Source organism: Maylandia zebra, linkage group LG18, assembly GCF_041146795.1.
Source record: "Maylandia zebra isolate NMK-2024a linkage group LG18, Mzebra_GT3a, whole genome shotgun sequence".
Lineage (NCBI taxonomy): Eukaryota > Metazoa > Chordata > Actinopteri > Cichliformes > Cichlidae > Maylandia > Maylandia zebra.
Genome location: NC_135184.1, coordinates 7,554,467 through 7,578,018, shown reverse-complemented (window position 1 = coordinate 7,578,018; position 23,552 = coordinate 7,554,467). Strand labels below are relative to the sequence as shown.

General features: G+C 39.8%; 1 protein-coding gene and 1 non-coding gene across 2 annotated transcripts in view; one reads left to right on the top strand and one right to left on the bottom strand.

Annotated features, from left to right (window-relative positions):
• Window positions 1–23,552, top strand: part of LOC101469035 (contactin-associated protein-like 4) — a 163,359-nt gene that overhangs the window by 62,040 nt on the left and 77,767 nt on the right. Inside the window, exons 4-5 of the mRNA XM_004565554.4 lie at window positions 4,841–4,988; window positions 8,413–8,619. Coding sequence (XP_004565611.2) covers window positions 4,841–4,988; window positions 8,413–8,619 — 355 coding nt within the window. The remainder of the gene's footprint in view (window positions 1–4,840; window positions 4,989–8,412; window positions 8,620–23,552) is intronic.
• Window positions 15,103–15,185, bottom strand: trnal-uaa (transfer RNA leucine (anticodon UAA)). The gene has a single exon. It is a non-coding gene; the product is annotated as a tRNA-Leu (tRNA).

The window sequence follows — 23,552 nt, the reverse complement described above, 5'->3', positions numbered from 1 at the left end:
TAGACATACCCCTTCTATCAGAAAATACAGATTTGTCTTATAAAGGCTAACCCCAGCTGTACACGATGAACCTTTGATTTTTAATCTCAAATCAAACATGTGATTATTGCATTTTAAGTGCAAGAAGGTTAAGGCCATTGTTTGTTTTTAAAGACAAAAAGCAGTGATTAAACACATTATTCTGCTCTTATCTGTCCAAAACAGCTTCACCTACAGCTAGTCATCTAAGAGAACAGAAAAGGGCATGTGTCACTCACAGACTCCGATGAACCCTTGGCCATTCGATCTTAAAAAAAGATGTAATGATCTAACAAATTAAGTCCATCCACAATGTCTGCTGATGTTGCATCATACACTTGATCGCTTGACACTTTTTGCTGTTGATTAGTGGAAGATGTGTGTGACCCAGGAGTATAGATGAGACTGAATGGAAAGAGCGTGTGTTTTAAAAAACAAAAACATTCTGTGCTCCTCATTAATTCATTTTTTATATACATTTCATTTTTAGGCCACGTGATAAAAAAGCCCTCACTCTTACACACTCAGTTAGGTGTTTCACTAAAGTACATCCTAAAGACAGAACCAGAGTACACAGACAGATAACAAATGTAAAGGAAAACCAGAACCACTTAAGTCCAGTAAGTCTTTCTACCATAGGAGGATTTTGCTCACGGGGCTTATTTCCACTTGTCTCCGTAAGGATCAGTGCAAATTAACCAAAAATGATCACGTTTGTGCTGCGATGAATGACTGTGTACTCATCACAGTACTGTTTGCACTGGGTGAAATAGACATGAAAGGATCAGTGAAGCTGTTCTGGAAATCCTGTGCAGGCCCAAAGCCTTAATCAGACACCTTCTGTAGAATTCTTCTGTAATTTGTTACCTTCCTGTGGATCATTTTATTACTTTTCCCCCACTGATCACAACTAACAACATGGCAGAAACATGGCAAAACATAGGCATGAAGTGATAAAGCCTCAGCTGGTCTCTGTAGGGCTGATTAATGAAAAAAATCAACAAGATGGGTCACAGACGCAGCGAGGCATCGCCTCCCGCCTCTTCGTAGACACAGCACTTCCCTTTGGCGTTTTCTCATTGCACAAGTGTCATGTTGGACTCTGTTGTATTTGTCCCACTGCAGTGGCGATACATGGTTTAGTATAATGGCACTAGAATACTAAGTAGTTTTGGTGTTGAAAGCAAACACAGTGATGAATCCTGTCAGCTCAGTGAGCCACTTCAAAATATGTACCTGCATGCTCCCTGTGACTTGGACACTAGCTCAAACAACAAACCTGCAAAGTTTTCCACTGTGTACATGGACACTGATCCAGGAAGAAAGCACATTTGTTACAGAGCTGCAGAGAGGAGCTTTGATTAGAAGTCGAGCTGAGTTTTAATCCAACTAATCTCAGAACTGTGGATCTTTTCTGAGAAAGCAGAGGAAACTGCTCCTAACAGTTTAAAAACATCTTGATCTGAGGTGCTACACAAGTTCTCTACAAACCCAGTCACATTTCAAAGGATTTCGGAAATTTGTGAATTTGTCAGCCAGGCATAAAGACTCTTCCAGAAGAGAAAGTTAATGGCAGAGTTCCTGGATCATTTGCGACTTTTGCTTTAGTGGGCAGAAGACCAGGGAAGGGAATTTGTTGTTTTCCTCTTCCTCTCTGAGGATGACATCTTTTTTCTCTCTCTCTCTTTTTCCTCAGAAGCCCGTGGGTGCTTGGAAATACTGCAATCCATCTTTTCTTTATTGTCTCGTTCCTCTTTATCTGTTTGCTTTCTCTTGCCTGGAGGGCTGAAGATGAGGAAACAAGTCCTGCTCTTTTCACTTTTCCCTGTTTCTCAAATTCCCTTTATTACTTTATTTTGTTTTCTTATTTGCTGTCTTTACTGCTTATCGCCCTCCTTCTTCTCGCCAGGTGATTCTCTTCCCCCTCTGTCATTTTCCACTGATACTCATCACTCTGGTGCATCCTTCCTGCTGTTTGCCTCAATGCTTTGAGCAGATGAAACACTCAGCCTCTCACTTTTTTGGACTGCAGCTTTCACTCAACTCCATACGAACAGAAACATTACTCTTACACTCCTAAACAATTCTGTATCGGATTTTTCTCAGCAGAACAGCATTGGCCCTGAATTCCAGCACTCTCTGATGAGGTCTCTGTCTTGAGTCAAGGTTGCAGGTCTGGTTCACAAATTTTTCATCTTTGAGTCAGAATATTTATGCTCACATCCTGTCTGCAAACAACATGCTGTTATTTTAACAATCATCTATTGTTCTTTTAGTCTCTTCAAAGGAACATGTAGTATCAAAAACCTCCTAACATTAATGGAACATTCCTGTTAAGAAAAACCTGGTGCAATTGGATCACATGATACAAATAATACAATTTATTCCAAACTTCGCTGATGTTGCAGATTAATTAACTGCTTTAGTCTTTTCTTTTCTTTTTTACCTTATAATAGCTTTCCACTTAAAATTTCAGCTGTTTTCAGCTTCTTAAACATAAGAATGCGTTAAGAGCTGAGTATATGTTTTCTTTTAAGAGAGCATCAGTATCATGTTATATGTGAGGATTTTCAGATGTTTCAAAAGACCAAGAGTTTAAAGTTTTCATCCTCTAAAGAACAAAGTGAACTAAATCATACATAAAAGTCTCAAAAATGAATTCTCAGATTTCACATTGAATGTTTTTTTTTCCTTTCAGTCAAACATAGAGTCTCTTTTCATCATATGATGTGATCCAATTCACTTTCTTTTGATTACAGAGGAATTAATAAGTTAATTAAGTGTCTAAGTTTTATTCAGTATTGGGAGAGCGAGTTAACCTGCGTGTCAACTTCAAGGGAGGCATGTAATTAGGGTAGATAGCCAGATGGAGGAGATGGAAAGAAATCCATCAGGCATTATGCCCAGAGTCTGAGAGAGACCGACAAACCAATTCGCTGCTAACACTCCACATTTTATGGAAGGATTTTAGCATAAAGTAGGTTAATGAATATAATTTCCTCAAAGGAAAAGTTTCCAAATCTGAAAAGATACAAACTGCTGTTAAACTTCCCCCTCACCTCTGCTTCCTGCCTCATCTGTCCATCAGAAACAGCTTTTTCTATGCAGCATGGTGTGTCTCCAATTCCTAATGGAAATGTGCTGTGTCCTTAACATGGTCATTATATAAGCTGCCAGTGTGATCAGCTTTATTTTATACATTTAAGTACAACACAGATGGCATATCTCTGCCTTTCATTTTACCCAATTAAAAGCGCTGTGTGTCTACATAGGTGGTAAGCCAAGTGAGAACTAGATAAAACAGCCTAGACTGGATGACCTTGAGATTAAATCAAATAAAAAAGCTACAAATAATCATAAATTTGTGTTTTTAGAAATACAGAAAAAGCGCTGACCCTCCATCTCAGAAGCTGAATCACTACTATTGATCGTCCTGCTTTTACAGCCCATTGATTAAAGATTGAAATAGTCCACAGTCAGACACAAAACTCTTATTTGTTTCAACAAAAAGGTGGAATAGCGTTGTGATTAAAGGAGTATCAGAGCAAGGAAAGAATATTGTGAATATTGCATCAGTAATTGCACTACATGTGGATGTATTTGACCCTGTACACAGTAAATGTCCCCTTTTAATGATGCTAATGGGACGGTTGATCTTGTTGAGTGGACAGCTGCTAAATGATTTTCAGTTATTTCGGTGCTTCCTTAACACTTACCGATTTATCGTCAATTAAAAATGTTACTTTACTGCTTTTATATTTTTGCTTTCGATGCTTTGGTGAATGTGGGAAAATTTTGACATGATAAACATTACAGCTTGCTACATATATCATATCATATCTTACTCTTTAATATCAAGATGATTGCAGTCATAGGCTACTCTTGTGGCTTAGTCCCTGGGGGAGATTTTCCAATATGTCAGGACTTTAGGTGGAGCCACAAGACACCCAATCAAAGACCTCCTCTTCCCCCAGCCATTCATTCTTCAACAATGCAAAAAAAAATTAACAGAAAGCAAACAACAAAAAGATACGCCGACAGTAGTCTTGGTTGATATATTATTATATTATTGGGAATGTGGATTATACAGTGTGAATTATATGCCCTCAAAGCTTCCTCAAACACGATTGGTCAAGAAAGCTCGGACTGCAAGCACATTACAATCCATTTTCTTCCGCTTATCCGGGGCAGCAGCCCAAGCAGAGAAGCCCAGACCTCCCTCTCCCCAGCCACCACCTCAACTGGCTCCTTTCGATGTGGAGGAGCAGCGGCTCTACTCTGAGCCCCTCCCGAATCGCCGAACTTCTCACCCTATCTCTAAGGGAGAGGCCAGCCACCCTTCGGAAGAAGCCCATTTCCGCCGCTTGTATTCAGGATCTCGTTCTTTCGGTCACTACCCACAGCTTGTGATCTTAGGTGAGGGTAGGGGCGTAGATCGACTGGTAAATTGAGAGCTTCGCTTTTACACTCAGCTCTCTCTTCACCACAACAGATCGGTACAGCGTCGGGCAGCCTTGGCGGAGCCCATCACCCACCAGGAACGAGTCCGACTTATTGCCGGCTATGCAGGCCAAGCTCTTGCAACTGCTGTATAAGGACAGAATGGCCCATAGCAATGGGCCAGACACCCCATACTCCAGGAGCACCCCCTACAGGACCCCCCGAGGGACATGGTCGAATACCTTCTCAAAGTCCACAAAACACATGTAGACTGGTTGGGCAACCTACAAACAGGAAACCAAAAAACTTGAATTTCCAGTGCAAATATTTATATATGTAAATATTTACATGTCATTTTTTTTCTCTGCTTGTATGTTTTTAGTCATTTCCAGGTAACAGCAATGCAGACAATGTGGTTCAATACAAGCTGCAGCAACCAGCGATTGCACGTTTTCTCCGCCTCATTCCTCTGGACTGGAATCCCAGCGGACGGATCGGACTGCGACTGGAAACCTACGGATGTCCTTACAGTAAGTTCTGTCTTCTTTATCCCGACTGGATCACCTGAATTTTATTCAGTCTTTTCTTGAGAAATGTATACATTTCATGATTTTGTTATTGGGCTGCTTTTCTTTCACTGAAAGCCTTTTGTTAAGAGTTAAGAGCTGCTTTTATACATGCTGGCCCCAGCAGCCGTAGCATCAGTACAATGAACTAAACAAATACGACATTGGTTTTGCACATAAGCATTGCTGTCAGATTTATTCACATTCAGTTACATAACATATGTGAGTTGTTGTTTTTTTTCCATATAAAATATGAATCCTCTTGACTCAGCATGACTTTAAACACATTAGACTATATTTTCAATGAATGGAACTCCTCTTCATCCTGGTCTTTATTCCCTTTACAGCTAAAGTGTACAGTCAGACGTACAGGCTTTGCTCATTTTCTTAAACGAGCAGGTGTTTGTAGTCTTTTGTCTTCTCAGTGTTCATTTGCTGCTCTGCCCTGATTTCTGTGCTCTAATCAAAACACGACATACTCATGAATATCAAAAGCAACTCCATATATTTACATATACATGCTAGAATATACTTAGCAAACAATAACTATTCATGTGCAAACACGGTTTCCTGGGATTTCCTCCACAGCCATCTCTGTGTATTATTTCAAGTTTCCGCCTATATTTCGCCGGCTGTACTCTGAGTGGAATATTAAAATAGAAGTATAAAAATAAAAGGACATCAGCTCGTTTGCTTTGAATATACTAAAAAGGAAAAAGCAATTTCACAAATACGACTTGGTTTCAAAAGATGTCTTTTGAAAGTGTTCTACTTTTTCCATTTATTTCTAATTCATACTGAATGTCACTCTTAGAAGAAGACACATAGTCTTCTTTTCTTATAAGACTCTTTGTTCTTCTAATAAAAACAACCCGGCAGTGTGAAACTGTACCAACAGTGTCCTCAGGTTTTCTTTAGTTTGTTCTTGGTGATCGCCACTTTTACGTGACATCTGTATTGTCTTTATAGTCTTACATCTTGTACTTGCATCTTCATCACATGTAATCTGCCAAGTATAAAGATGATTTATGCTAAAACCATTGTATATATCCTTATTTAACTGTATTTACTGTTGTCTGCGTGAGAAGAAGATGGATTTGGAGAAACATTAAAACATGGATTTTGATGAATAGCCTATAGTCGTTTGGAAATATTCAAAAGTTACTTACGGATATATTTGTGTGCTATATTTATCAGCTGGTGTCACAGTTGTCAGAGAAGATTCCTGGTGTTCCTGCAGAAAACTAATGCAGCATTCACGGCAGAATCCTCCCCGGAAAAACAAATGTAATACATCGCAGGGAGCTGCGATATAGCTGCTGGTGACAAACGGTTTGCCACAGTGTGAGAAATGCACTGAATGTAAATGCTCGGTGGATATTAGTCTTTTTTAAGGAAACACAAAATAATGTGTTTTGTAGTTAACATTATAAGAATGGATGGAGAACATTTTCCCTGGCCTACATGAGAGTTTAAACTTCTTAAAATCCATGCAAACCTGAACAAAAAAAAACCTATTCATGATTAAAAAGTTAATTAGTGGAATTAGCCACACACCAGAGCTTTTTGGTTTCTGGAAGTGCTGGAAGTGTGATGATCTGTATTATTTGCTAATAGTGTAAAACACTGTAAGAAGGCAGAATAATGGAGTATAAATGAGGATTATTTTCACTACATCTTCAGCAAAAGAGCATTTTTCTGTGAAAGGAAGATTTCTTTTTGCACTAGCGTCAAAAGTCTGTAAATGACAGTAGGTGGTTAAGCTGGTCCTGAAAGATACCAGCATCTGCTGGATGGATTTAAAGTTTATACAGTGAGTCATGGAGTAAAGATTATTTTCTTGGCACCACGAGGATGACTTTTGGAGTTAAATTATTACCACCCATGGGATAGTTTGTCTTAAATGTAGACACAGACAATTGTGCTGTCTGCAGCTTGCAATACAGAGGTGTCAAATGTTTAAGTTATTAAAGCGCAAGTTAATCTTAAGTGTGCAGGAGCACTATAAAAATACCTCCAGATCTATAGAACAACAAGTCCAGTTTGATTTTAGGAAGGCTAAACATCGATTATGATTCAGATCTCTGACTCAAATGACATTAAGAATTGGACAACCAGTCCCTTGACGTCCTCTATTCTTAACAACCTGTAACCCAATGCTTCCTACAGAAGCAAACAGTGGGAAATACAAACATTCTTCCCCATCTTCTCTGCAGTATTCCTGAAACCATCCCATGGGCCAGACTAGTCCATTTTGTAGGCCTTCTTGCTGATAACCACATGTCTTTGAAGTATGATATTCATACCAGTCTAAATTGCTCTCTGCTAATTAACTGATGCTAGAAAGCAACAGCATAGCTACAGGGACTTGTCTCCTCTATTTATGTATTTTTTATTAATTTCTTCCCATTGTCATATGTGTGTGTTTCTATGATTATATTTACTGCAATCAATCAAATATATGTGTGTAAAACTATGTCCAGCTAATTACTGCACTCACTATGTCCAGTGCTATTTCAGTACGCAGGTAGTGAGTCAAAAATAATCAACAATATGTTCTGGGGATAATTACAGGGATATGGCTGACTGTAATTACATAATACGTAATATTGTAGAACAAAATGTAATCTGGGACTTAATTAGAATGGCTTGATAGTCCACAGAGTCGACTTCAAGTAATGTTTTTTAGCTTTCAGTCGCAGAGGATGACTCAATCAGCAGGAAATACACTGTACAATGCAATAAGAGCATTACTGCAAGCAAAGTGGTTGGCTGATTGTAAGCCTTAGGAAGCCAAAGAGTTGCCAAGTCCATTAAGAAACATTCAGTCGGAGAAATTAGTTGTACAACTGAAAAGGCTTTTGATGCTGTACTCAGCCGCAGCTCTCTTTAAACAGTTCAGTATTTGCAGTTCATTCTTTACCACCTACACCGTTTTCCTCACATGACCTCAGCCCAAATCCCCAGCGAGCAGCACGCAGTAACTGAGAGACTTCTTGATGAAAAGTGTTAAGCAGACTACAGATTCAGTCCTTGCTGCAAGGTTTTCCCTCGCTGTTTAACAAATTGTCTGCTACAACCACAGAATTACAGGTACAAGTAGATGAGTAACAAGTGTGAGTAACTGTGAGTTTATGCAGGGTAGCATAAGCATTATTTAAGAACCTTGAATTAGAATATTACATGGTATTAATAGCAATTCTGACACCCAGCTATTAGTCGGAGCTTTGAACAATCTGATGCTGTAGGAAAATTGCACAAACACAAGGACTGTTGTCTGTTTCAGGGTTATATGATATGAACTGTTAAGCTTTTGCTTAAGATTCTGGTTTCAATGTTTTGCTCTCGTTTCTTTTATCATGAAATCTATTTTGTTTTTGATTTTTAGCCTCTGATGTGGTGAGCCTAAACGGTGGCAGCAGCAGCCTGGTGTACAGGCTGAGTCCCGGGCCGTGGCAGACATCCAAAGAGGTTGTCTCTCTGAAGTTTAAAACCCTGAGGAATTCTGGGATACTGCTGCATGCAGAGGGGCAGCAAGGCGTCAGCCTCAGCCTGGAGTTAGAGAGAGGAAAGCTACAACTGCTGCTCAGACAAGGTACAACACAACACAAACATAATGGTAGCCATTTATGGAAGCAGACTTTTCCTCATACATACTGGAGTAGAAGTAATGGTATTTAAGAGAAAAACGTGGGACAGATTTATTAAAAACCTCTTTTAAAAAAATGTATTTAAAGAAATAGACACAAAAAAGATACGTTATTGGCCAAAACTATAACCTGATATAAATTTGTCTGATCTCCTAGTCGGGGTCATAATCTGGTACATGTCCAGTGCTACTGCCTTTTTTAGATCACACAGTGGAACTTCCCCTGCACACGTGCCCCTTCACTGCATGCTTTCTTCCTCGTTGTGTGAAAACAGTGACTCTTCAGCTTGATTTTGGTAAGGAGGACACCATCACAGGGAGGATATACTGGAAGGTCGCGAGTCAAGACTGTGTCAGTTTCACCAAACGACTCCTGTATTTTTAGACACCCCAGGACACTACAGTAAACTGTGTTGACTGTCTAATGCTGTGGGTTAATTTGCGATGTGACTGTCCCATTCCTGTCCTTCTGTGCCTCCTTTGGGCTTCAAAGCTTTGCACTCTCCTGAAAACTGTTGTACTATTGCCAGTCTGTCTGGTCAGATTGAAAGTTGATGTTTTTCTGTGTGCTGAAATCAAAAGCACACACATAATACATGTAATGGCACTGTCACACTAGAGTGGTGGTGATCTGGTGATTGCACTGAATTTCTGTTACATTAAGCGACCCATTGCAAATAGTTGCAGTGACCAACTGGTGTCCCGGTGGTTGAGCATGCAACATCCTCAGCTTCTGGACAACCACTTTTAATTGCAAGGTGCTTGCAGAGGTCAGCTGGTTGGAGGGAACCTATATGTTTGGTATTTTTTTAATGGTAGATTGCCAGATTTTTTTTAACTGCACCCTATGCACAAAAAAGCAGCATAGCATTAGCTCTGGCTCTTAACTCAAATTTCCCTGCAGTCCCCGAAGATCAGCTGGTCTCAATGGAAGCTAAAATCATCTGATGGCTCATCATTCTTTGCATCATATTGTCAAGCTATTTGTGGAGCTCCCAGCTGCTACATAACCACTGATCTTATTTTCTTTCTGTGTGATACCTTTAAAGGTTATCTGTTATCAGTAATGCTTGTTGTTGCTCTGACTTTCCATTTATGAACAAATATTTGAAGTATAAAGAATGGCAACATGTAAAAATGCAATGTGGTTCTTGATATTTGACATAAGTATACATTTTAGTCTAAGAGGCTTTTTGAGTGTCCATATGTAAGATTTTTTTAATCAAACTGATAATCAAGCAGTAACTACGTCAGGTTTTTTTTAATCCTTTCAGCGGTTTGTACACAAATAGACAAAAGAAAGGCATCTTAGCACTCAGACATGCTACTGCAGTTGGTAAGAGCATTTTTAGCACACCGATTTTGCAGTTAAGCACATATCCTCTGAGAAGAAACATGCTATTTCTGTTTTTATTTTCTGGTTCTGGTATTCTATGTTATTTTAGCACACAGAGGTTTTTTGTCACTCCAGGGTTGTATTGGTAAAAAACATCTGTATAAGTTTGAGGACAGCTCAAACTCTAAAATAACTTTAGATTGTTTTTGGTTTGAGATGGTCGTTACACACACTGCCATCTGATTGGTTTAGTCTTGGCTGCTGCTGCATCTCTGTCTAGTTACAGCCGTGATGGATGGTACCCATTCACTGTAGCATGTGTTGGGGCTGGACTCTGTAAGCCTTGATGCATGGCTTACAGTCTGTATAGATTGTGTGTGTGTGTGTGTGTGTGTGTGTGTGTGTGTGTGTGTGTGTGTGTGTGTGTGTGTGTGTGTGTGTGTGTGTGTGTGTGTGTGTGTGTGTGTGAATAGGGTTAAACCAGAGGCTGTCAGACTGCCATCGTTAACATATGGCTTGCCAGTCATCAGGATTCCCATCAGGTCTTTTCATCCATCTATCTTTCCATCTTTTTGCCCTCTCACCATTTCATGTCTACTAAAAGTGATTCCTCCATCGCTTCCTATTTGCTTTCATCTTCCCTTTTATCCACCCCCTGACTTCTATTTCTCACAAATGCTCTTCATCTCTGCATCTTTATCTCCCATCCCTCCCTCATGTATCCGTCATCTGTTCTACCTTTCATCCATCTGTCAGAGACATCGCTGTGTCTCTTCTCTGAGACTGTAAAACTTGTTTTGCACATCCTTAAAGAAAGTAACATCTTAAAGAAAGGTTACGACTTCTTAAACAACATTCGCTATGTCCCCTCCAGCACTCAACGCAGGCAGCAAAGAAACCCTACCGCCTCAAAAAATGACCTAGACTTTTTCAAAATGTCATTGTAGGAAGTTGATCACCTTGAAGAGCTTTCTGAAGGTGGGCTGTCACCTTCAAGAAACTTAAATCAATTATAACGAGAGCGCTCTAACTTAATCAGATTAGGCATCATTTCTCTAGTATGCTTCCATATGGGATATACACTGTGTACAGGGGTCCCTCGCTATAACGCGGTTCACCTTTCGCGGTCTCGCTGTTTCGCTGATTTTTTTGGTGCAATTTTGCATGCTTTTTTTTTTTTTAACAGCGCATTGTGTTCGGCGTCCTGATTGGCTGTAGACCATTGTCAATCAATCTTGTGTCGTGTCTCCTGTGCAGTACAGAATGCATTCAGTTTGTCAAATTTATCTTAATCTTCGATCGCCAGCAGTGTGACTCTGAAGTGCTGTACTGTATGTTTGTAAGATTTCTCACATAAACACAAAAATGTCGATGAAACGTTTTGCACCATTGGTCCCTTTGGTTTTATTTTATAACAATGGACTTATTTTTCTACGAAGGTTTGAACTTTTGCAGTGTTTAAACCATAGAGAAAAGTGTGAACATGTTCAAGCCTGTCGGAGAAAAGTGTATAAAGGGTGTAGTGACGGGTTTTACAGCCATAAAACATCCATAATAATTGTAAACAATAAAGTTGGCTACTTCGCGGATTTTTAGAACGTAACTCCCGCGATAAATGAGGATAAACAAGGGACCCCTGTACTTGTTCAGTAACCCATCAGGGTGGTTTGATCTCAATTATAGACTTAAAAGAAATGACATTAAAACAAATGACTGCAGTTAATTATACATTTTGTTAAAGTTTTGCTGTTATGTTGGCTCTGACTTCACCATATAGCATGTAATAGAAAACATACAAAAATGTATGGTAAGTGTACTGCTGTTAGCTAGGTATCATTGGCATTGCCATCGATGCTGAGGACATATCATCCTCCTATTGGCTGAAAATGTAATGTTTGCCCCCCCTGTCATTTTGCTATTTAGCCAAGCTGGCCATTCACCTTCCAGTTTTTGCCTCCCCTTTTTGAACCAGGGGTGTGAGCGACTAGTTGACTAGGTTTTTAAATACTGCCACCCTTGCTATACATACTTGGTGGAGCAATTATTCTAATTGTATTATTTTACACTGCCAGTTAACTGTCACTTCTGAGATGTTATGCAGATGTTACACAGACTTTTAGCCCGAGCAGATGACACCAGCCCTCTCTGCCTTGTTGCCTCAGAATAAGCTGGCAGATTACCGCTCGCCCAGAGCAATGCAGAACTACATCTAGCACAGCGGGTGGATGTTAATTTGCAGGGAAAGAAGGCAGCTGGCACAACCACTGCTAATGTTAGCAACACTCAGCATCTGACACTGAGCGTGTACAGTGTTATGCATGGCGTCACACTTTTCAGCTGCATTTTGATTATTGTCCATGTTTAACCTCATCCATTAGATTGACTTGGATTTAAATGCCTTCTTATTGTTTTCATACTTGCAGACTGGTTGATTAGTTAGAATTTTTCTTCCCATCTAATCAACTAGTAAATTAGTCATAAGAAACATCCCTAGTGTGAACAAACACACGTACTCAACATAGCAACATCCCAAGTCCTTTGAAATAATAGCAACAGAGCTTTCATTGTGGTTTCTCTTTCTGTTCCTCTCCACCCTGTTTCTCAGCAAGACTTTTTCTGATTTAATTAGTGTTGTTTTTCTGAGTTTCTCTGCCCACATCTCAGTGTTTTATTTATTTATTTATTTTTAATCAGAAGAGACACTTTGGCTGTTTTTAGTTGTACTTTAATTTTCATTCTCCTGTCTTGCCTTCTTGACACACACAAAGACCTTTTTGATATTCTCTCCAACCATCTTTTCTGTTTTCCTTCATTGTTATGTATCTCTGTCTTTTGGATATGCCAGAGCAATTCTTTTCCTCTTATGTTATTTCAAAAGCTTCCGTAAACCATTTTTCAGTCCTTCATCTTTCTGCCTCATATTTTCTACATTTTTCTCCCTCTCTCTCTTTTTCACTTTTCTGCACAAAGTTTTTAGGTTACGAATTGTGCAATTCGGGTCATCTGCTTTGTGCACTTTTGTACTAACACTAACACATCCAGGTCTGACCCTCCTGGAGCAGATGCTGTCCACATTATGAGGCAACACTGAGTAACAACCCTGCACAAACAGCAGGTCTGTCCTGATGACTGAGGAACCAAAATACAAATTAAAAACTAGGTGGTAGATGAATTACTTTTTAGCAGATGCTAGTACCTTCAGCAGTTCAGTACTTTAAATAATGTGATTAATTCCTGCCCCTGTCACTCTCCTTTTACTTATTAACCAATTATAATTTTCTGCATGAGAGAAATTAAAAAAATCACCTCTCCTGTCACTCGTTGCCAATTTGTCGACCATCTCTTTTTAGATAATTGCATTCTTGATGGAATCTGTGTGATTGCAGCAGGTATGTGTAGTGAATATATAAGGACTAGAAGTTTAAATACATAGCTGACTGTATGGAAAGCCCCAGCACATAAAGAAGCCTTGTTACTTGCTTCCTAGATATGAAAGTAGTAACCAGGTCATTAGTCACAGTCACCTACTTGGCTGCACTGCAGGGTGTAATTACTGGCCAATCTTATTTTGTGACACTGCGTTGGCAGCTAAACATGTTATGAAATCTCACAGCAAATATCACACTACCCCACAAAAGAAATTCCAATAAAAGTTTACTTTACAGCAGGTCGTTTTAAGTTCATTCAACTTATAAACCCAGGGGCCTTTATAAATTTGGGTTAACTGAATATACATTTGAAGAGAATTAATTTTGAAGTTAGCTTTTAAGAGAACCTTTTATGCTCATTTCCATCTCCTTTTTTTAAATTCTTGGACTAGTTTTCATTATTTCATATATCATTTCATTTCAAAACATATTTGAAATGTTTATGTTATGCTGGGCTTTGGTTCAACCTCTCAGTTCATTTACTCTCTGAAACAAGCTGTTCTTGCTCCCTTCTCGATGCCTTTAAGACAGCTTTCTTGAAATTTCCTGCACCTTGCAATAGAGACTGTTTTAGTCGTTTTGAATATCAGGTGGATGGGGCCTGTGTGGTCACAGTCAGAGCAACGTGCCACCATATTACAGATATCAGCACCATTTGCATCATAGAGAGCCAAGAGTAGAAAAACTGTCTGAAAGCAAGAACTGAGAGCAGCGTGAAGCCTACATTTGCGATTGCTGCACATATTTCGCCTTTATTATTTTGAATCTTTGGCCTTCTTTGGTCTTGTTGATTTGTCCAGGGTATAACCTGCCTCTCACCCTATGGTAGCGAGAATAGGCTCCAATGCTCCTGCAACCCCGATAAGTGGAAGAGAATGGATGGATGGATGACCTTGTTTGATGTGACTATCAATGATTGTAACAGTATAACAGAAAATATTGTAGAGGTTGAAAGGTCCACTTTAAGATACTAAGATTAATCAACAGTCACAGACTTATTACAGCCAGATTTGTTTTTCTTTCAATTTTCCTCAATTTTCTGCATATTTAATATGCAAAACCTACAGCTGCAGCTATCAAAGCGATTTTGTACCAAAGTCAGTGCAAAGACAACAATCTGAGGCTTCACTGGTGAGTTTTTTGAATTATAAGTACTGAGGTAATGCAGTGAGGTAGAGGCTGAAAACATAGAGCAATGAATCTCCTCTTCACAGTAAAAAAAGAAAAAAAGAAAGTTTTAATTCTCAAGCAGTCTGGGCTGGGAAGTCAGACATGTTTGTGTCTTTAAGTGCTTGTTTTAATGACTAGAATGAAATCTCAAAATTTACATTTAAGCATCCTGTAATTGTCTGATTTTTCCCAGCTGTCGGCCAGATGGCCTTTCTAAATGTCGACTAGAAAAGCTTTCTGGACCTTGTTGCAAGGTCGCAAGGTTTCTATAACTTAATTGTTGTTCAGCAAATTTAACAATGCTAACAGCTAAGGAGCTTGGAAAGAAAAGCGACTAGACTTCTTTGAGTTTCTTGAAGATGTTTCACCTCTCATCCAAGAAGCTTCTTCATTTCTAAGACCAAATGATGGAGATTCCCTAGTGGGAGTTGTATATTAAAGGGTTCATTGGCCCACTATTGATCATCACATGAGCCAAGGTGTGGAAAAGGTGTGTACCAGGAGTGGGGTTTGAACCCACGAGAGCATTTGCTCATTGGAACTTAAGTCCAACGCCTTAACCACTCGGCCATCCTGGTACTTGCGCAAAAGGAAAAAAAGGGATTTATACTGCAGTTTGGTAAATTAATACAAACTTTCAATGAGCTGTCTTGACTAAAACTCATCTTCACTGATTTGATGAAAGCCCAACTAAGATAACTATGTTTTAAAAGCTTTCTTTACATGTATGTGTTCCTTTTCTTTCCCTTCTACCTCTGAGGAAATGTTTTCTGCCCAGTGTTGCAGGGTCCTGATTACTCCAAGTTTGTGTTCCAGCGCGTCCAAGTCCAAGAGTAGGTACTGGTCTGTGTGTGTGGGCTTCCAGTAAACTTCTGTGTTGAGGTTTCCATTCTCCTCAACGTGCACAGCACAGTACTGAAGTGGCAAACTGTTGTCCTTTGTGTCTTCCCTGTTGAACTTTATCCACTGAGTTGATGTGAAGGCTTAAACTTCTTGGCTTTTGATTTCGACCCTGTTGTCATCCACGTATCTGTACCAGTGGCTACATGCTGCCAAGGGCTTTACTGTCCATTTCCTCCATGTAAATGTTGGCCACAGTGGGTGACACCGGAGAGCCCATGGCACATCCATGTTTTTGTCTGTAGACACCCTTGTTGTATTTAAAATATGTGGTGGTAACGCAGAGGTCTAACAGTTTGCAGATGTTATCGGGGGTAAAGCTGGTTCTCTTTTCTAAGGAACTGTCTTGCTGTAGTCGTTTTCTGACAGTCTCCACTGCCTCAGGTATGCAAGTGAAGAGTGAAACCACATCAAAGAACATTTTGGTTTAATCCGGATCCAGAGGAAGTTTCTGGAACTTGTTGGTAAAGTCAGTGGAGTTTTTGATGTAATGGGGTGTGTTCCCCACAAGGGGAGCTAGGATGGATTGTTGTTTTCGTGGCTGTGATTAGATCCACTGTGGGCAGCTGTTGTGGAGAAATGGCAAAATGGAGTCCTTTGGCTAGTGCCTTCTTTTCAGGTTCAATGAGGTTCCTGTCTGATAAGTTCTTCACTCACTTTTCATGACTGTCTTCAGTTCACTTCAAACAAAAACGTATAATTTTGAGTCGATGCCTAGACCAGACAGACAAGAAGAGGAAAACACCACAACCAAAGACTGCTGAAAGACCTTTACAAATCCTGGAGGAGATCACTTGAAGATCAAGTGTCAAGACCACTTTAAAAAAATGACAGAAAGCCTGGTTCCTAAGAAGGAAAATGTAAAGAAAGATGGCTCTTTCCACAGTACTGTATGATTGTTTTTCCCTGGTTTGTATGAGAGGGTATGACTGGACTATTATTTGATGTGTCTCCTCTGGCTGGCTGCCTCATAATCACACTTTTGGCTACAGCCTTTGACCATTTTTGTCCAGAGACACAAAACTTCTGTCTCAGCGATGTTTGCTGGGATCACTGAACTCTCTAAGCCCAAAACAGAACTATTCACAAAGTACTCACAGGCTCTCCCATTGCCTGTAAATAAAAATGATAAATGAGATCAGATAGTCCACTATATGCTTGAATTTGTTGGCAGCTACTTCAGCACATACATATAATGCAAGCTTGAACCTTTGCACCTTTGGAAAGAAGACATTAAGCTCTTAGCCCCGACAGCAGAATTCAATAAATCCCACAGTATTTCACAATATCCAAATTATAGCAACACTCAAATGCTCAATATATATTAAATGACTCTTTTAAGATGAGAAATGATCCTGTATCTGTTGGTTTTCGTTTGATCAGCTTCTCTTAATGTGACCAAATGTGATTTTTGCATGTGTCATTTTTGTTAGTTTAGATTATTGTGCAAATTAAGTCTACAATAAAAAGTGAAAAGAAATAAAAGATAAAAAGATGATTAACCTCACTTCACATGATGCAGGAGGGAAAAAGCACTAGAAATACTTTCTGAGGAAGCAAAAAGCTTCCTGCAAACTTCTCACTTGGTGACCTGAGCTGTGAATCATTAGCGAGTTTCTGTGACAGACATGGTGTTTTATGGCAGTCAGTTGCTGAAATAATTATACCAGCCAGTTTTCTGATAAGAGCAATCAGATTTTGAGGAGCTGTAATAGAATAGGAGACAAGATACAGTGACGCGATAGTGTCTTGCGGGCATGAGTAGAATGACAAAATGATTTAAACTTGTGTTCAGTACAGACTTATAATGATGAGACAGCAGACTCGGTCTGAGGAAGAACTGCTGCAGTCATTCACAGTTTAAACTAGGTTTCAAACTTTTTTCCCCACTCTATTTCTCAACAACGTCTTGCTCGTGGGCACACACATTTCCATTTAAGTCAGATTTCAGTCATTAAAAAATGGATCTGATCTGCATCTTCTCTCAGTTTTGTCTAGTAAGGCCTTCGGGTGAATACGCTGAAGACAATTACTCAGGATATTCTGTCTTTTTCTCTGATGTTCATAAATAAAATCTTGCACAATTTATCAAATGACACATTTTAAAAGTTTAAAATAGATTTTCTGACTGATTCTGGGATAAGATGTCGTTCAGCTACAGAACATCATCTGTGTTTATGTGTGTTACACGGAGTCTAATCGGATATACACTGAACAAAAATATAAACGCAACACTTTTGTTTTTGCTCCCATTCCCCATGGGATGGACGTAGAGACCTAAAATTCATTCCAGATACACAATATAACCATCCCTCCCAAACAGTGGTCACAAATCAGTCCAAATGTGTGGTAGTGGGCACATCTGCTATATTGAAATAATCCATCCCACCTCACAGGTGTGCCACATCAGGATGCTGATCTGACATCATGAGTAGTGCACAGGTGTACCTCAGACTGCCCACAACAAAAGGCCACCCTGGAATGTGCAGTTTTGTCTCACAGCAAAAAGCCACAGATGCCACAAGCAATGAGGGAGCGTGCAATTGGCATGCTGACAGCAGGAATGTCAACCAGATCTGTCGCCCGTGCATTGAATGTTCATTTCTCAACCATAAGCCGTCTCCACAGGCGTTTCAGAGAATATGGCAGCACATCCAACCGGCCTCACAACCGCAGACCTCGTGTAACCACACCAGCCCAGGACCTCCACATCCAGCAGGTTCACCTCCAAGATCGTCTGAGACCAGCCACCCAGACAGCTGCTGGAACAATTGGTTTGCACAACCAAACAATTTCTGCACAAACTGTCAGAAACCGTCTCAGGGATGCTCAACTGCATGCCCGTCGTCCTCAACGGGGTCTTGACCTGACTCCAGCTCGTCGCCGTAACAGACTTGTGTGGGCAAATGCTCACATTCGATGGCGTCTGGCACGTTGGAGAGGTGTGCGCTTCACGGATGAATCATGGTTCACATTGTTCAGGGCAGATGGCAGCTGAGAATGTCCCAGTTCTTGCATGGCCAGCATACTCACCGGACATGTCACCCATTGAGCATGTTCGGGATGTGCTTGACCGGCGTATACGACAGCGTGTACCAGTTCCCACGAATATCCAACAACCTCGCACAGCCATTGAAGTGGAGTGGACCAACATTCCACAGGCCACAATTGACAATCTGATAGACTCCATGCGTGTGAAGGTCATAAATCTACAGTGCATAATACAGTGTTTCCCAACCACTGAGGTGTGATCCGGTGTGCCGTGATCTGGTTCCATCTGATCAGTACTCTAAGCAATCGGCATGAGTAACCGGCAGAACAATTACATTCTCTTCCACTAGAGGGCAGTGCAACTGCCTTGCTCTAATTAAATGGTTGCCAACTACCAGTAAAACATAAGGTGAAGAAGAAATTACATAATAGTCATGCTGTGAGATGACACAGTACATAATAGCAATACATAAATATTTGTAAAGAAAAAGTAGTCAATCTGACCTGGGTCCTGGAGAAACCTCCAACCCAGATGAAGGCCCTAACATGATGCTGTGTGATTTTTCTAATGTGAAATATGTGGCGTGGCTCCCAAAGGTTGGGAAACACTGGCATAATGAATAATGAATGGTATTAAATACAATTCAAATACTCATGTTTTCCATTAACCTGAAGAATGGCAAAATAAACTATAAATAATAATAAACATACAATCATTACGTTTGGTATCAGGTTTCAATCAATAGGATCAAAGACTTGTATGACTGGGTACTTAATAATTTAAAAAATAAAAACATACTGACTGGTAGTTGGCCAAGCTCTACATGTTCATCTTTGGACTGCTGTTTTTTGGCCTAGTCCCATTTTGACTACTTGTATCTGTGTATCTGAACTGTTTATCTATCCCAAGGTTGCAAGGAGGCTGAGTAACATTTAGTGAAAGGCAGGTTACACCATGGAAAGCCTGGACAAGATTCTAATTCAGTCCCAACCGATCAGGACTTTTGAATATGAATATGTGAGGCAGCAGTCCACTGCACCACTGTGCTACAATATGAATGCAGAATTCAAACCTGTTGAGAGCAAATATCAGCTTATATGTCAAACTGACTCAGAAGTCACCTTAATAAGTATCATCACTGGTAATGAGAGCCGGGGCTTTGGCTACAACCCTGTCAGCAACCAGAAATTGTCAGAGGAGAAGTGCACAGTGTCTAAGCCCAAAGCCACACATCAGTTGGGGGAGATAACCTGGAGCATGTTTGTCATTTTTTGTGACATTCACAAGATTGTACACATTGAAATTGTCCCCCAGTGTCATACTGTCAACATAAGGTTCTACAGTAAGGCATTTGACAACATTCAGCACAACTGACCTCCATGATAGCACATGCCATCGTGGCTCTGACTTCATCTTTTTACCTAACTAAATGAGTAGGCTGGAGTTTTCATCCACTGCAGGGTCCAGCAAAGATGCACAAGTTCAAGTAGTCAAGGTTCAGCTGTGTGGTAGGCAGGGAGTGGACCCAAATGCAGCTTATTGCTCGACTTTTTACAAAAATGCAAAGAAACACATTTCTGGGATAAATAATCCCAAAGGTTGGGAAGATATGAGACAGGACAAAGGGACAAATGATAATGAGGCTAAGGAAAAAACAGGTGGGAAATATGGCAGGTGTAACTCAGGGATAATGAGACAAGCGAAGTAAAGCTGAACATGGAACACACAAGACAAATGTTACCCAAATAAAACAAGAAATAACTTAACAGGGAAACATAACAGACAGAGACTTGACAAAACGTGGGGAGGCACTTAAAGACTAAACTAAGAGCACAAACAAAAATGCCTGTAACAGAGGATACATTTTAAAAAATACACAAAAGCGACAACTGAACAGTAAGCAGCTACAAGCTTAAACAACGACAAACGCAACTCAAAAACATAAAATGCTGGGTCAAAGACTCAGGACCACAACACAACTGGTTATAGTGGGACTTCCAGAGTGACCTAAAAGATATCAGGCACAGTGACAGTAGTGAAGAGGTGCACATGAAGATGACCTTGAAGGGAAGGTTGTAAATATTTACAAGTTTTCCTTTTCATTGTCATGTTTGTTGGAACCTCTTGATTGCAGCTCTTCTACGGCTCAGCATAATTATATCATTTATATCTAACATACTGAGTTAAACTGACTGCATATTGCTGATTAAATAAATAGCTGTTAATTAAACTACTTGTTTAATTAACAGCTATGTCTAACAGAGGACTGTGATGACAAAAAAGCTGAGACAGTCTCAAATTTTGTAACACTAGGTCCTCAAAACTGGAAAAGTTTCCTCCCTCAGAGGCGATGATTTCACAGCCAAAAACGATTGGAGAATACGAAAGACAGAAAACACACGAGGAAAGATTGATGAAGAGATGGAAAGAGATGGCTCTATTTATTAATATTAGTAAAGCAATTTTCTGTTTTGGCCTCTGATCTCTGATATTGATTCCTGCTTTCTCTTTCCCATCATTCATGCAGTAATCAAATCATCCATCTAATGAAACATCCATCCAGTAAGGCCCTCTTCTCTACCTCCTACAACACAGTAATTTTTCCATTAATCAAAGCCCATAAAGAGATTCTCATCTTTCCTCTCGTATTGATTGCAGTGTCTCTTTCTGTTCATCCAGACTCTAATCAAATAAGTCATCACAATAACTGTGTTGACAGGAGAGACTTCCTCTGTATCATTAGTTTAATTTTCTCTGATAAAATAATAAAATTGTTTTTCTTCACTCCACCTGATGTAAGAATATGAAAACGTGACGAACTCAAGTTAAAAAACAAAAGAAAGCTCAAAGCTCAGTAAGGTGTTAACATCAGAAGAGTTTTAATGTTTCTTCCTTCCAAGCACGAGCTATCCAAGAACATTGTTTTTCTGGTCACTCAAATTTGTGCTATTACTATTCTTGAATTGTACCAAACTGCAACAATTCGTGTTTATCCAAGTAAAGAATTTTCTGTTAATTAGAGCTTAAGGGTTTAAGGCCTTTCGAGGTTAAAATTAGTTCTAATCTGGTCCAAGATTTGGTGAAAGGTGAAAGTTATAGAATATTTGATTGGCATTTCATTTAGTTATATCAGATTGAAGTTTTGGAAAAAAGAAAAGCGTGTTGCATGTATTTGTAGCAACCTCTGGAACTTATTGTTCCCACATGCTAGAGTGGAAAGGTGGTGCAGTAGTACGCGAAGTTCCCTCGAAGCACAAAGGGTCTGGGTTTGAATCAACTAGCTGTCTGAGTTTGAAAAGACACTGAGGAGGAGGACTTGTCATCTTTTGCCAAATGTATTTTAAATAACCTGAAAAGCTGGCCTTCCAGCTTTTGGTATTTAACCAGAGCTGCAATATATGCATGTGGCAGAGTCATTCTTTAACATCGTCTGAGTTGACATTGATTCTTTGATAACTTTGCTGAAGGATAGAAATGTAATTCTTTGAAAAGATATTCATTTTTTCTTCATTTGGTTTTTCAATGATGGCAAATGAGAGCATGGTCTAGCATATCATTTAATCCTCCCAATAGCTGATTACTGTGAAGGGCAGACATATGAAACCATATTCATACTTTTTACAGTGACCTCTTGCTCCCTGTCGATTGTCATATGGGATGTTGTGCAGACCACTTATATCAAGAGCTTTGTGCTGATTTAAAGTGACTCTCTAAAGCTGGGTATACACAGACTGTCCCAGACAAGCACCATAATCATCAAATCACAGCAATATCTTTCTTTTGTAGTGGCTCCAAAATGTTGTTCCTAAGCAGAAGACTAAAGGCTAAAGGTAGCCTAGAAAAAAATGTTCCAAATTCAGGATGACCACCTATTCAACTCTACCAACCAACAAACAGAAATGCAAGCTTGAAATAATGTAGTGGTTAGTGTAACTACAGCGCTAGTTAGAAAAAACGACAACAACAGAACAGTAACTTATCTCAAGCAGACAGCAGTCAGTAAAATGTGATAAACTAAATGTTTGGGACACCAACAAGAAGAAAATGTGGCAATAGAAGACGCGTGGCAGCAAAAGGTGGAGGAATTCCAGCTGTGCATCATAGCCCATGACTGACGTGTTAGGAGACAATATTCATTTGTAACACCTGATGTTGTACAGTTTCATTAGACCTAAGTCAGAGAGTTTTTAAGCTTTGTATTAAACTTGCAACAAACAGAAGAAAGGGCGTAAATGTAGAGCACCAGGAAGTAGCGTAAGTTTAGAAATCCAAATCCTTTAATCCAGGTAGGAGTTACATTTAAAGGCAGCCAGAGGAAGAAAACACTTCCAACAAGGGGTTAAGCCCACACCATAAATTAGGACATTGGTAAGAACATTAGGAAAAACACAAGGAGATACTGGGAACTGCTGGAATACTTGTTTTATTACAAACTCACAAATCTGGCTAGTTGTATTTAGGCGAGACAGATTCAGCAGAGGTAAAGCTGAAGAGGACCAGACAAACAATTACAAGGACAATAAACTGACTGAAGGGAAAGGTGAGCGTAGGCACCTTAAGATGAGTTGATCCAAACAACTCGTGCATGATCTCTACCTGTAAGCATGAACAGTTCAGGGTTTTCCTTTGATTTCTCACTAGGTTGTATATATTCTCACAGACCGAAGTGAAATATCAAAGATATTTGTCCATCAGCTTCCAAGTGGTCTGTTTCTTTCTCTGAAGTTGAAATTGCTTTTCCCTTAAGAATATCTAATACATTTTTAATGACTGACAGTATTCTGCTCTCTCCAGTTCCCCCTGTAAGCAGAAACACAGTTTCTTTCACATCCCTAGGGGGGGAATAGAGATGGATCCACTTATTAGGACCGGCTGGTGCTCATCTATCTTTAATGGTGTCTTGCCATGTGTCTTCTCCAGTTTCCCCCCCCCCAGATTAGGCATTAGGACATATTTGGCTTTGTTTTTCAGTGTTAGCGTGCAGTTATATCTAGTTGTTGCTAATGAGATGACCAAGGGTGACCTCTCAGTGATCCTCGCTGTGGGATTCAGA